General features: G+C 47.2%; 5 protein-coding genes across 6 annotated transcripts; 3 read left to right on the top strand and 2 right to left on the bottom strand.

The window, feature by feature from the left end:
* Nucleotides 1-3142: 3142 nt before the first annotated feature.
* On the top strand, nucleotides 3143-4263 carry LOC125948663 (tetratricopeptide repeat protein 1). The gene is made up of 2 exons (XM_049674935.1): nucleotides 3143-3785; nucleotides 3854-4263. The coding sequence occupies exons 1-2, from the start codon at nucleotides 3232-3234 to the stop codon at nucleotides 4143-4145; spliced, it is 846 nt and encodes a 281-aa protein (XP_049530892.1). The 5' UTR covers nucleotides 3143-3231; the 3' UTR covers nucleotides 4146-4263.
* Nucleotides 4264-4274: 11 nt separating this feature from the next.
* On the bottom strand, nucleotides 4275-6527 carry LOC125948662 (persulfide dioxygenase ETHE1, mitochondrial). 2 transcript variants are annotated; one of them, XM_049674934.1, is made up of 6 exons: nucleotides 6393-6527; nucleotides 5823-6117; nucleotides 5260-5404; nucleotides 4823-5189; nucleotides 4634-4752; nucleotides 4275-4547 (listed from the first exon to the last, which is right to left on the bottom strand). In XM_049674934.1, the coding sequence occupies exons 2-6, from the start codon at nucleotides 6072-6074 to the stop codon at nucleotides 4489-4491; spliced, it is 942 nt and encodes a 313-aa protein (XP_049530891.1). In that variant the 5' UTR covers nucleotides 6075-6117; nucleotides 6393-6527; the 3' UTR covers nucleotides 4275-4488. The 2 variants fall into 2 exon arrangements, with proteins under 2 accessions (XP_049530891.1, XP_049530889.1); XM_049674932.1 differs by lacking the exon at nucleotides 6393-6527 and having other exon boundaries at nucleotides 4276-4547; nucleotides 5823-6376.
* A 568-nt stretch (nucleotides 6528-7095) lies between these two features.
* Nucleotides 7096-8442, top strand: LOC125948666 (thioredoxin, mitochondrial). Its single transcript, XM_049674938.1, has 3 exons — nucleotides 7096-7348; nucleotides 7600-7739; nucleotides 7847-8442. Exons 2-3 carry the CDS (start codon nucleotides 7620-7622, stop codon nucleotides 8135-8137), a joined length of 411 nt encoding a protein of 136 aa, XP_049530895.1. The 5' UTR covers nucleotides 7096-7348; nucleotides 7600-7619; the 3' UTR covers nucleotides 8138-8442.
* Nucleotides 8443-8523: 81 nt separating this feature from the next.
* LOC125948657 (EF-hand domain-containing family member C2) lies at nucleotides 8524-11153 on the top strand. Its single transcript, XM_049674924.1, has 4 exons — nucleotides 8524-8713; nucleotides 8784-9325; nucleotides 9390-10871; nucleotides 10937-11153. The coding sequence occupies exons 1-4, from the start codon at nucleotides 8663-8665 to the stop codon at nucleotides 11148-11150; spliced, it is 2289 nt and encodes a 762-aa protein (XP_049530881.1). The 5' UTR covers nucleotides 8524-8662; the 3' UTR covers nucleotides 11151-11153.
* Nucleotides 11154-12133: 980 nt separating this feature from the next.
* LOC125948664 (uncharacterized) lies at nucleotides 12134-12974 on the bottom strand. Its single transcript, XM_049674936.1, has one exon. The coding sequence runs from the start codon at nucleotides 12972-12974 to the stop codon at nucleotides 12408-12410; it is 567 nt and encodes a 188-aa protein (XP_049530893.1). The 3' UTR covers nucleotides 12134-12407.
* Between the last annotated feature and the right edge of the window lie 205 nt (nucleotides 12975-13179).

The following is a 13179-nucleotide window of genomic DNA, read 5'->3' as shown; positions in this document are numbered from 1 at the left end:
CTGAACAAAACAAACGAAAACACAAATAGGAACAGTACGGGAAACGGGGAGGTCTGCGGCAACGACGGACATAGACACGTTCAGGCGGTAGCCTCGGTTGGTCCTGTCGCAGACACTACTCCACTATAGCTGTCGGCATCAACACTGTCGAACATGGCCGTCCGTCTGTCTGTCTGGATGGACGGTGCACATATCGCCGGTTCACGGATCATAAAGCAAACTAACCCACTCGTAATGCGTTACATACCCAAACACACACAAGCCCCATCAACAATACAAGCGGCCGGAAGCCGTAACGGGCCACACGAGGCCTGATTGGAAATAGAAACAGCAAACCACACCGTAGCACGTGAGATGAGTAGATGTTATGTTTTAGTTCGTTAAATGTTACCTTCACCCTAGCGACCTTCTAGCTGGGCAGTCCATAATCGATTGTACAAAGCGCGCTATCATCAACCATTATCAGAATAGAACATCGGTCGAAGTCGCACAGACGAAATCGTTGAAAAACTTTTTGCCGATCTCATTATCCTCACCCAAGAGGGGAACGCAATGGCGATCGGTTTCGACATTCATCAAATCGGTGGAAATTTGGAAAGAAAAACAAATCCTACATCGAGGCTCTAACGCTCGATCACAACTCTCGAAATCCGTTACAAAGCGGACATGCAGAATGCGCAACAAAAAATTCTATCGACAAACCACAAAAACTAGAATAAAGATTAGATGATCGATAGGTTCGTGTTGAGAGAGAGAGAGAGAGAGAGAGAGAGAGAGAGAGAGAGAGAGAGAGAAAGGGAGATCATACTTTGTGTGTACGTAGATGTGTACGATGTACGAAGGTGTGTGAAACCCGGCTGATCCACTGTGTCCCTGCCACGGCAACCCGTGAACCAATGGATGTGGTTCCGTTAGCGTGTTTATGCTTTTCTGTTTTCCCACTTTCATGGTAAACCATAGTGTACTCATAGTTTATTATTGATATCCATAAAGTCCCGGTTCAGAGCAGACCCACCGTCTATATAGAAAGCATAGATAAGCATACCGCCAACAAACCGCCATAGCAAGCCGTATAGCAAGAACAATAATCACCCGATCGCTTCGTGCTACTGCAACCATATCTTCATCTTCCTCATCCCGATCGATCCCGATTGATGGCTAGCGCTTTAATCACGCATCGCGCACTCCCACTCGCGAGCGGTAATCAACACAAACCAATTTGCAAATTTGTAACGTCCTGTTGTTGTTGGCAAAGCAAAGAATGGAAATCCATAACCAAAGCCCACGCGTACATTCCACGTGAAACCTATCACCCAACGTTATCGTCGATGTTTCGCGGACGAGTAGGCATCATAGAAAAAGCAAAAAAAAAAACATCCCAAAAACAATGGTAACAGTTAAATGCAGAAGGGTGTAGTGTGGAGGAGTGATTAATCAGCAGGAGGGAGGATGACTTGATGAATGAGGCACAGGAGTGGGACGAATCGCGATACTACGCGGTGCATGTAGGCAGCATGTAGTTTAGGAGGCACAAGCTAGCAGAGATGCGTAATGGAACATAATGATCAAGACTAAACTGCCGGACCAGTGCCGGAGAGCGTGCAGGATTTGAGTTGAAAAACGCAAGAAAACGCAGCGCGGGACCTGTGGTGTAACGACGGTTTTGAACGGTTGGTGAACGAACTCCGTACGCTTTTTACATGGATTTCTGTATTTTCCAAAGCAAATACATTTCTCACACATTAATCCTGAACGGTAACAGTGTACAAAACAAACAAAAAAATCTATTTCACGTCTATCGTACAATACAGCTAGTACATTTGGGATTGGCAGGGGTGGAAGAGGAGAGTAGGTACAATAACCACGTGCTACAGGGGTTTGCAAACCCATAAGAGGACTATAGACGGCTAACGGACGGTGGACGAGCTATACACATGGAAATGCGTACGTATCATTGTTGGGGAAGAAAGATGAGCACACGAAGCGAGGATGGAAAACAAATGGTTTTAGGGACGAGAAAGGACAAGATCTGGTGCTAAAAACTTGTTGTCCGCGTTCATATTTTAATCGATCCGTTGCATCCATTGCACCGGCGCTACTGATAGTCACTGATCGCGAGCTGAAAAAGTTAGGAAGACCGGAAGCATGATTATGGCGAACAACAACAACGAACCTAGTAGAAACACACTGAACCATCGATCGGGATGAAATTCGTGTGTTTCCTTCGTCCAATCTAGACTGATCGCAATCGCTTCATACCGACCGTGAGTGTTTGGTTGGGACCGCTCGGAGCCAGACGGAAGAGAGAAAGAACGATTACGTGGAAGGAAATACCGACAAGAGAACTAAAATCGACGGAAATGGGAAGGAATTTGAATGCTACTAACCAGTGCGGCTTTTGGGGAAACGAGATCAAATCGTTAAACCGTGTTGTGACCGCCTGGACGGTCTGAATAGATGGAAAAAGAGACACGTGGATTACAGTGAGAAAGTCGACGAGCGGGCGATCGGGTGTGAGCCGAATGCCGGCGAGGCAGATGTTACGGATATGCAATGGAAGTGTTTTTAAATGTAATACAAAAGGTGAACAATAAAAAGAGAAAAAATCTCAAAAAATTTAAACATGAACCTGCCGTTTCACGAGACCATCAAATCAATTCGTTCGAAAAGGAGTTTTCCTTCGAGCCAACCATCTGCCTGGCGTCAAATTAGAGTGTTGCTAGTTGAAATGGCCTTGATTTCCTTTTGATATTGAGCAATTATTAGGTCCTTTGAAGAGAGTACTGTTTTTTTTTTAAAGATGAAGTCTTTTCAATTCATCGATTCGACGATCATCGATTGTTTTCGTTTGGCTAAACGTCAAGGGTTAAATCACAAAAGGCCGTTCCAGACGAAGTGTCAACTTGTGAAACGGAAACGTGTAAAATTAGTTTGCATTTATGAAAGAAAATGATTAAACTCACTCACTCTATCGTTAAAAATCACAAAAGGAGCACATCCGTTTATCTTTCCGCTCATTTTCCAACTCCGCCGATCCTATAAACGATTTTACACGATTTCCAGGGTTGTCGTCCAGTTTGTGCGTTGAGTTTACGCTTCGTGTGGAGCGGCCTAAACGATTGTTTGCTCAAACGTCAAAAAAGACTGAGAAAAAGGGAAAATCGGAAAATTGGAAATCCAGTTTTCAGTTTTTAGTTTTTGTGCAGCGAATTAAGCAATAAAAGATTTCCAATGAGCCAAGCTAGCACAGCACCTGCGGCAGCGGATACTTCCAAAAGCGACGATGAACAGTTTGAGGACGCTCAGAGTAAAAACGAGCGATACGTTGACGAGGTGATCGAGAAGGTGACGGGATTGTCGCTTAAAAAACCCCCGGAATCGGACACGGAGGAGTTTGCGGACTGTGAGCAAACGACGGAACACGTCAGTGCTGCCGGGAAGGAAGCCGCGACGTCCGGGGACGAAGCAGATGATTTCGTCGATGAAGATTCACAGCGAGATTACGAGACGGGACTGACGGAGCAACAAAAAACGACGAACCGGGCGAAGGCGGAAGAACTCAAACTGCAGGGCAACGAGCTGTTCAAGCGAGGTGAACACCAGCAATCAGCTATCATTTACACTAGCGCGTTGCGAGTATGTCCACTCGATAGCAAAGAAGAACGCGCAATTCTGTACGCGAACCGGGCTGCCGCCAAGTCCAAACTAAACTGCAAACCTTCTGCCATCGACGATTGCAATAAAGCGCTCGAGTATAATCCAAAATACTTGAAAGCACTGTTAAGGTATGTTCCATGTTCCACGTCAGATCGAACTTGCTAGACCTAATCCCGGGAATCCTCTCTCTCCATAGGCGAGCCAATCTGCACGAAGAGACTGACAAGCTGGACGAAAGCTTAGAAGATTTCCGGAAGGTGTTGGAGCTAGATCCGGGTAACGGCGAGGCCAGGGGAGCACAGGTGCGGTTGCCACCAAAGATAGCGGAGCGTAACGAGCGGCTAAAGGAGGAAATGATGGGCAAACTGAAGGACCTGGGCAACTTGATACTGCGACCTTTCGGTCTATCGACGCAGAACTTCCAGATGCAGCAAGATCCGCAGAGCGGTTCCTATTCCATCAACTTTAAGCAGAACACAAACCAATGACCAACGGAAAACAACCGAAGAGCCGGCTGAACACGAACAACGTTGAAGCTAATTTATGTTTGAACATTAGGGTTGTTGAACACGTGATCAAAGAATTAAATCGATTATAAAGCATCAATTTCAAGCTTTTCTATGTAATGCTTTTATAAGTGCTGGCACAAGAAAAAGCCCGAATGCATTGGACAAGGTTTCAGCTTCGGTTATGCTATTGCAATCGTCCGGTAAAGATTGATTTAAAAATTGTATAAAAGTCAATAACAACCCGCGTTATATCCATTATCCTTCTGTACTTTACATCAACGGTAATACTTCTGCTTCACTGCCGCTCTTGCTACGCCCTCCTTTAAGACTCCTTGGGGATGTCGAAGAGTCCACATTCACGGTTGGCTGGCACAGCTTTATCTGAATTTGTTGTAGACAAAATGAATCGATCAATCGTAAGATGGTTTATAACAGTGTACTATGTCGTTCAATCATTCCACTCTTACCAATCATTTTCGGATAGGGCAAGTTCAGGTTACCCATCAGTTCAACGAACGCCTCAATGTCCTTCGTCAGTCGGGGATTGTAGCGCTTCTCCTCGGCCACCGTTGTCTCCATGTTTCCTCTGGAACGATACAATACCAGGGATTGCGAATGACTATCAGGTCCACACCATAAAACCACAGCATACTCACTTGTAATCGTGCGCCGGAAACAGCCGGAAGTTGTCTGGTAAGGTAAAGATACGATCGTGAACGGAACGGTAAAGTGTACGGGAATCACCCTCCTGGAAATCGGTACGACCGCAGCCACGAATAAGCAGCGTATCTCCCGTGAAGGCGCATCCCTGCTCCTCAACCACGAACGTCATGCAACCGTTGGTGTGGCCCGGTGTGCAGAGGGCCCGTAACTCATGGCGACCGAACTTCACCGTCTCATTGTCTACCAGATGACGATCTGCTTTTGCACCGCTGTTTTTCGAAATCACGCTCAGTGTTCCTGGCAACAGCTGCTTCAAGTACCCGGTACCGGTGACATGGTCGGCATGCATATGGGTGTTCACTATAGAACAAATCACGGGAAATAATCGTATTTCGTGTCACCTTGTGGATCGTTTTCAGTCGTCACTTACGAGCAAACTTGAGCGTGAACCCCAATTCCTCGATCAGCTTGGCATCCCTCGTAGCCTGCTCCAGCACGGGATCGATCAGGATGGCCTCCTTGGAGGCAATATCCGCCAGCAGGTATGAATACGTGTGCGATTGTTCATCAAACAGCTAAAACGAGAATACACCAAAGCGATAAAAATTAACACGGACTAGTGGGATAATATGTTGATTCCGCGACATTATTTATTGCGCCGGCTTTTGTCACCGACGTCGTAGCCACAGCCAGTTTCTACTTTCTCTTTATCGGTTTATCTCATTCCTACAGCATGAACATCAGTTTTTTATCAGCGTCAAATCGTCGTCCAACAGTGCAATATCCAATGCCTTGAACTTGCCTTGAACTTGCCTGCATCAACCGATCTTCGAATGTCGGTTCACGTGCCTACGAGATGTAATCTACATGATCTCAAAGCGGCATGACGCAGCACAAAAATACACATGCAACTACGGCACAGGCACAGATAGTAATTTCGTGATGGATAAATAAAAATCGATACGGCGGTTAGCAGCAGAAGAAAGCGCTTACCTGTCTGAAGAAGAAATCAGCTGTGAAAGGTTTACGTTGCTCCATGTTGGCGCCCTGCGAGAGAATTGCCGTCTGATGGAGCGGACACAGCGTGCTGATGTTTATGTACCGACGCACCGTCGTTTCGTAGGAGGTTGTGATGAGCGTTCGTCTAGATAGGGTCCGCGTTGAACCAGCTGTGATTGCTGAAACTGTTGCTGCTGCGGCGGACACCCGTCGGAGGACACTGCCGAAGGCGTTTGAGGGACTCATCGCTCCCGGCTGGCTGATAGGAACGTAGAGTGGTACGTGTTGTCTACCACAAAAACAAAAGTAAAACACGCGAATATTGAACCTTATCGGCTGGAATTAAATGGTTATCACTGGCGACGGTAGGCTTATCGCTCGAAACGGAAATGATAAAGAATTGTTGGTACGAACTGCCGGACCACCGAAAATGAATGTGCACAAAGATGCGTCCAAATTAGTCTCTGATGTCCTGCGATAATGCACTCCCTTATCTAACGTTTGGCATGATCTTGTTGAATACTTAACACTAGTTGAAACACTTCTGGCCCGTTGTTTGGGCACCTTGTAAGTTTAGCTGTTTTTTAAGAAGGGTCAGTCTTGCAATCTGCTACTGGTAATGCTGCTGGTAGGACCTCTATCAATGCAATGATGCAACCGATGGATTTTAAGTCAGCAGGACATCCCATCGACTAATCTCGCCATGATCGTTAATCAGTTTGAGCAGTTGCGATAGCAAGGCGATAGAAATTAATTAGAACAAATAGGCAATTTTTTTTATTCCTACACATCCTAAGACGCTATTATGTGCGAATGAATGTGGGTTTCTTTTCCTTGATATGAAGTGGATTTTCCGATTTTCCGTTTCGAATCCGCGTAACGCGTAACGCGTAAGTTTACGCGCCGTGTAGCACCGCCTAAAGCTTTCCACACACCGGTTGCGGTGCGTGCGTAACATTTCGCCGCGTACGAATTGTACTGAGCAGCACATACTGCACGCGTGCGGTTCGTGCGGATCCATGCGGACCATGCGGCAAAATGTGCCGTGCCGCACGCGCCGCTTTACGCGGTGAAACGTTCCGATCCGTTGGAACCTTTAAAAGGTTCTATTTAAAATACCTTGGTCCTCACGGATCCGTACGCACCGCAACCGATGTACGGAATGTTTTAATTTGTAAATTTACGCTCCGTGTAGCAGGGCCTCTAGAGTTTACGCTCCGTGTAGCAGGGCCTTATCACTATGGGAATATCTCACTATGGCTCACTAGCCATAGAAAAACGCTTCTCACAGTTTTCTGGGATCCCCCTTCTGCTTCGAGAAACTTTTCGGTTCTTGCGTGTATCGTTATTCTGTAGTTTACCTTCTCCCCAAGTTTGTTAGCTAGTGATTAAGTGTTTAAATCCTCGTTTCGATTCCCGACGGAAGTATCCTACGATATCCGAATCGTTTTATGTGTCTAAAAACGTCCTTATCCGCTACACTCTTTGTTTGATTCCTCAAAACAAACCATCCCGAAAAGGTAAGTCCACAACAGCGACCGCTTTGGGCGGTGCGTTCGGAACGATCTTCTGAATCATTGGAGTCGTTGCCGAGTCCGGAACCGTTCCTGGTATATGCCAATTTATATAATGTGTTCGAGATTGCGATATTACGGTTATCCCGGAGACGGCATTTGTCTTTGGATACGGAGGTTTTTACAACGCATGTGCGCATAGTGCCGCTACTATCTCTCATCTCCCCCGCCTGCGCTCTATCTCTTCCATGTTCCAGGCGATAACGCGGACAACACAATGCTGCGTATCTTTCGTAATCCCATACTCGGTGAGCGCATCATACGCAAGACCTTCTCCTTCTCGGCTGTCGCAGCAAAGCGTTTCGTCATCAAAGATCACTACGAGTTTGATCAAAAGGTAACCACTCGGCCGGAATCACCCATGTGCCGAGGTCGAGGGCCCGATCGGCCGATTTGCCTTGCCGTCCATTGCCGTTTCATGTCACGTCCTTTTTCGTTTCGTAGGTGATCAACAGTGACAATCCCGTGATCGTCAACTTCCACGCGGAATGGTGCGATCCATGCAAAATACTGACCCCGAAAATGACGGAACTACTGGAACCGTCGGAGGAGATCGATCTAGCCATCGTCGATGTGGACGACAACGCGGAGTTGGTGCAAACGTTCGAGGTGAAGGCAGTCCCGGCGATTCTGGCGTTTCGCAACGGGGTGGTAGTAGACAAATTCATCGGCCTGGTCGATGCGAATATGATCGAGAACTTAATCGGTAAACTGACGAAAAAGAAGACCTCGTAATGGATCGTGTGAATATGACCTTGCCAATTGTGCCAAGGCCTGCTACGCATGGTCCAAGCCAAGCGTTTTCTGCTGTGGCAAATACGGGGGAAGGCAGCAGGATAGGAACTAAAGATGGTTTGCTAGGAGTTAACCCAAAACCCATCTACAGGTCCTTCTGTTTCGCGTTTCCCTGAATCTAGGCATTGTGATGTACAGTTATTGATTTTACTTTTTCACCGAACCAACGCTGGGAATGAACCGTTTTTATTTTAATCTGTAAAGACACTAACGAGAAAATACAGCGAGAAAACATAAGAGCAAAATTAGACTGCGTATTTCATTTGCCCATTTCGTATGCTTGCTGCGTGAACAACAGTGGAACGCAGCTACGCATGCCTTCATAGTGCATCCTAGCTACCGGCGACCCTTAGCAACACGACGCGGTAAAGCAAACCGTTTGTTAGTACCACAAACGGGCGACACTCATCGGACATCGGAGACACTTTTCGAAATCGCTACAGAGAAAAATTGAATTTTCACATCATGCTACGATGTTCCGGATTACCATTCCTTCCTGGGAACACATTTCAGGATGTAAGTATAGGGGGAATACCAAACCAATTGCTAATGATTATCTTTAATATTCTCATCGTTCCCTTTCAAGATTGGCCGCAAAAAGTTCCACAAATCGCACCATTTCGACCAACGCAACCGAGTTTGCATTCTTGTGGATAGCAAACGACCAGGGATTGGAGGGAAACCGTTGCTGGAGACGGATTCCCCCGAGTACGAGCTACCATCCCTATATCCCCCTCGGTACGCCCCTTCCCGACCATCTTGGCTCGAATACGATCGGCAGGTGCTATGCTTCTACGGCTATTTCCAGGAGGCCCTCACCGAAGTCGATCGCTTACCGTACCAGGTGCGTAAAGTACGCATCTTGTACTACCTCGAGGACGATACGATGCAGGTGAGCGAGCCGCGTACGCTCAACTCGGGAATCCCGCAGGGTTGCTTAGTAACGCGCCAGCGCATACCGAGACCACCACCATACGACGGTGCGTTCACCTCTCTGCTCGATCTCAACATCAACCATACGGTTCAGCTATTCGATCGAGTCTATACGATAACCGGATGTGATGAGTTTACGCGACGCTTCCTCAACCGTCTAGGTGTCTCGGTTCCAGCAGCCATCGACCAGCCAGTGTAAGTATACTGGCACGCTGCTACTCTGTTTAATGTCACACTACAACGCTCGTTTCCCTTGCAGCGATCCTGCCACTGAACTACGTAAGCAGCAAGACTCAGCCAAGCTGGCCAAGCTACCAGCGTACAAGATCGATACGCTGGGAAAGTTTCTGCAGTACGATCGTAAAGTGCTGCGTTTCAACGGACTGTGGGACGACCGTGCGAGCGTGTTTGGTGATCTGCACCAGCTCGAAGTGCTCTACCACCTCAGCGACGATACCATGGAGATTAAGGAGAAGATGCCGGTCAATTCGGGTCGTGACTCGAATGGCATGTTTCTACGGCGTGGGCGATTGCCTCGCCATTTCGATCAACTCCCCACAATGGGTGCTAGCACCCCGGTTACGGTCTTAAACGTGATTGGTGGGGGTTTGCGCGGTGGCCGCTATCTGACGGATTGCGTAGGCATTGGAAAAACCGACGGTGATTATTACAGCGATGCTGATCTACGGATCGGAGCAAGCATCAATGTGTATGGGCGCAGAGTTTTGCTAACGAGCTGTGATCCGTTCACCGAGCGCTACTATCGGGAGCTGTACGGTTTGGAGGACTTCACCCCACTCCATGGATATGATGCCTCCAGAGAACAATTCGTACCGTACCGACGTACCGAACGAGAGCTGCCCCCGTACAATGGCTGGGGTTCGCATGAAGACTCCGAGGGAAATTGTTTATCGTTGGAACCAAAGCAACCGAAGATTGATTTCCGCAAGTTCGTCGGTTACGATCGATGTAGCCTGCGCTTTGGTGCACAGATGGTCTCAAACGTGCCGGAAAACAATGATCGTTTCTTCGTGATTAGCTATCACCTGAGTGACGATACGATCTCCGTATACGAGATACCGATCCGCAACTCCGGATTCCGGGGTGGTGAGTTCATCAAGCGACGCAAACTGTTCCTTCCGAATCAGGACCTGCGTAATGCTAGTCGACCCGCTTGCTACAGGCCACAACACTTTTATCTCGGTGCGGCCGTCCGTTTGCAGGATCATCAATTCCGGCTAACGAATGCCGACATCTATGCACTGCAGTTCATGGAGCAACACTGTGAAGAATATCCTCTCTCAAACGTTGGCAAGATCGTACAGAAGCTGCGCGATGCACTTCAGCCGCACTACAAGCAGTACATTGCGCGCCACATGGGCAAGGTGGTGCAGATGAAGATTGACGGGCAGGTGGTGAGCACGGTCACGTATGAATCGCTACGGGATATGCTGATTGAGCTGCTTGGTGAGAGCATTGTCGATCAAGAAATCGTTACGCTTTGTCGCATGTTTTCGGCTGAATCGAGTGAACCAGACCGGTGCGATCGAGAGCTCGTTCGATCGGCCATCCATGCTGAGCTTAATCGTGCCCTGTGGTGGGATTTGGAGCGTACCAAGGAGCACATTTACCACCTGGAACCATTAAATCCCGATTGGGTTACACCGCAGCGTCTCTGTACGATCATCAAAGCCTGCAAGCTACCACTGGATAATGCATTAATCGACAAAATGCTGCAAATGTAAGTATGGCGGTATGGCATTTAACGTCCGTTGATTTAAACAATTGTTTCTTCTCTTCCGTCAGTTTGAAAAAGAACGAAGCTGGACTGATCTCGGTGGCTGACTTTATGATGATGATAAACCCATCGGCAGTTCCCAGCAAACCGATCCAACCACTCAATATCAAGCACGACGTGTCCTTCTTTACGCCTTACCGCGTGACGGGAAAACTGGTGAACTGGGACCAATTACTGGCCCACATTGACCTGGAACGATCTCTAACGAATCAAACTTCATGAACTGTTCGTCGTTCATTTTCAGGCTTACAGCCTACGTCCTTTATCAAATTAGCAAATTAATTGTGTGGTAGCCTTGTGAGTGACGTGATGTTGTGTGAATAAAATCTGCCAATTCGTGTTTTAAAATACAACCAATTACATACAGCAACCATCTCACGTTGTTCAGGATTCTTATTACTTCAAAAGTTTCTTCTTTTATTCACATTTGGTAAAATTGGAAAAATCCGAATGTACTCTTCTTTGTCACAAAAACACCGCATTCACCTGAGACGATTCTGCTTGAGCAAACTGCGCAGTTACGATCAAACCACTATGCTTCATAGAGAAGTAAATCAACGGCCGCTATAATGGGATGTGGTTCATAATAAAAGGACAAGTATGAAAGGAAACACATTATTGGGTGAATGGGTCCGCTTTCCCTGATAAAACCTAATAAGACAGCTGCTTTTCCGTTAACTCATCTTCATCTTCCTCTTCATTGCCATTGTACATAGTTTGTTCTGCACCATCCTGGCGCCGCTCGTCCTCATTCTCGGACAGTGGGCTAGAACATCCTGCGGTTACCAATGATTCACCTTCGCCCACACACTTCATGCTGTCGTTTTCGATCATAGGTACCTGTGATAGCACGGAGGACGGATGACCGGCTGTCCCATTTACGATACCTTCACTGTCTTCAACGTCTTCGCCATCCAGCATTAGCTCAACGGCGGCTCCGATGGATGATAACTCCTCGTCGGAAAGTTGGGCTGCCAGCTGATCGAGCAGCTGCACCGTCGTCGGGTGGTGCCCATCGCGATGATTGAGCTGCTGTTGATGCGCACCGTGGGCCGATGATAGTCGGAATATATCACAGGTACGGTCATACGACGTAATGCTGATGTCATTGGTTGATGTCACGGATGTTCCGGTAAGCGAGTGCTTGGTGATGCTACTGCCTCCATCCAAGTCCGAAACTATATGACCAAATTGGTACAATTTGTATCAAGAATTTGCTGCTTCATGACTAACTACATAATAAAATTGATTATAGCAAACCTAGCTCGATAATACACATGCATTGAAGATATCCAATATACTATCTAGAAAAAAGTAACCTCATCAACGCTAACCAAAGTTCATGCAGATTGCAAGCTAATAAAAATATAAGAAATCATTCAATACTCTCTTTGTTCCGATTTTATTGCTCATAGCAAAAGTGTGGCAGAGTATAGTAATACGTTGCACTGGAATTTCAAATATTCGTCAAACCACATCTCAGCACACACTGCGCGCTGCATAGCACAAACATTCCGATATGGGTAGCGGTGGGAAGGGGTTCTTGTAGCCTTCTGAGAAGGCAGGCACCGGCGGTATTTGTCTCTTGCAGTCTCTCGCAGGGAGCGGGGCGTCGCATTTTGGTGGAATCTTTACCTTGCCACAACCCGGCACCTGAACCCGCATACAGAGGTCTTCCTTAATTTTGATGCACTCCGGTGCTTCCATACTTGGGGCGGGCGAGGTGCAGCTGAGTTTCCTCAGCACCGGTTCTCGCTTTCGACGCGGCATTTCCAGGATACTCATTTCGTTGCAGCTAAAGGCCCGCGGTTTGGGAGGTTCCGGACAGGGACGCCACATACGTGGACTCGAAACCATCACCGATTTGTCGGTGCCGACTTCTGCCGCGGCACGGTCTTGGCATGCCTTCTGTTTGCAATCCCCACTTTTTCCGGAATGATGATGTGTGATTCGGGAACTGCTGAACTCCATCGCCCGGGTCACTTGAGGGCGAACCATCGTGATCCCTCCAACTTGACCGATTAATTCTTTTACCATACGAAACATTTTCTAAATAGGCGCCAAATTAAAATTTATAGCCAAATATTACTAATAATTTGCTTCTATTGCAAGGAAAATGGAAAACTTACGAGTTTTTTTTTATTTTTTTAACAAGACGACTAATTTGGCTTCTACTCTCGACAACTGTCCGAACGAAACTGAGCTCGTTGCTGAACACAAATCGTGTATTTCGCGCGGCTATGGCTACTAT

Source organism: Anopheles darlingi, chromosome 2 (genome assembly GCF_943734745.1).
Source record: "Anopheles darlingi chromosome 2, idAnoDarlMG_H_01, whole genome shotgun sequence".
NCBI classification, from domain to species: Eukaryota; Metazoa; Arthropoda; class Insecta; order Diptera; family Culicidae; genus Anopheles; species Anopheles darlingi.
Note: the sequence above shows the minus strand (reverse complement) of the source record. Positions and strands in the feature narration are given on the sequence as shown.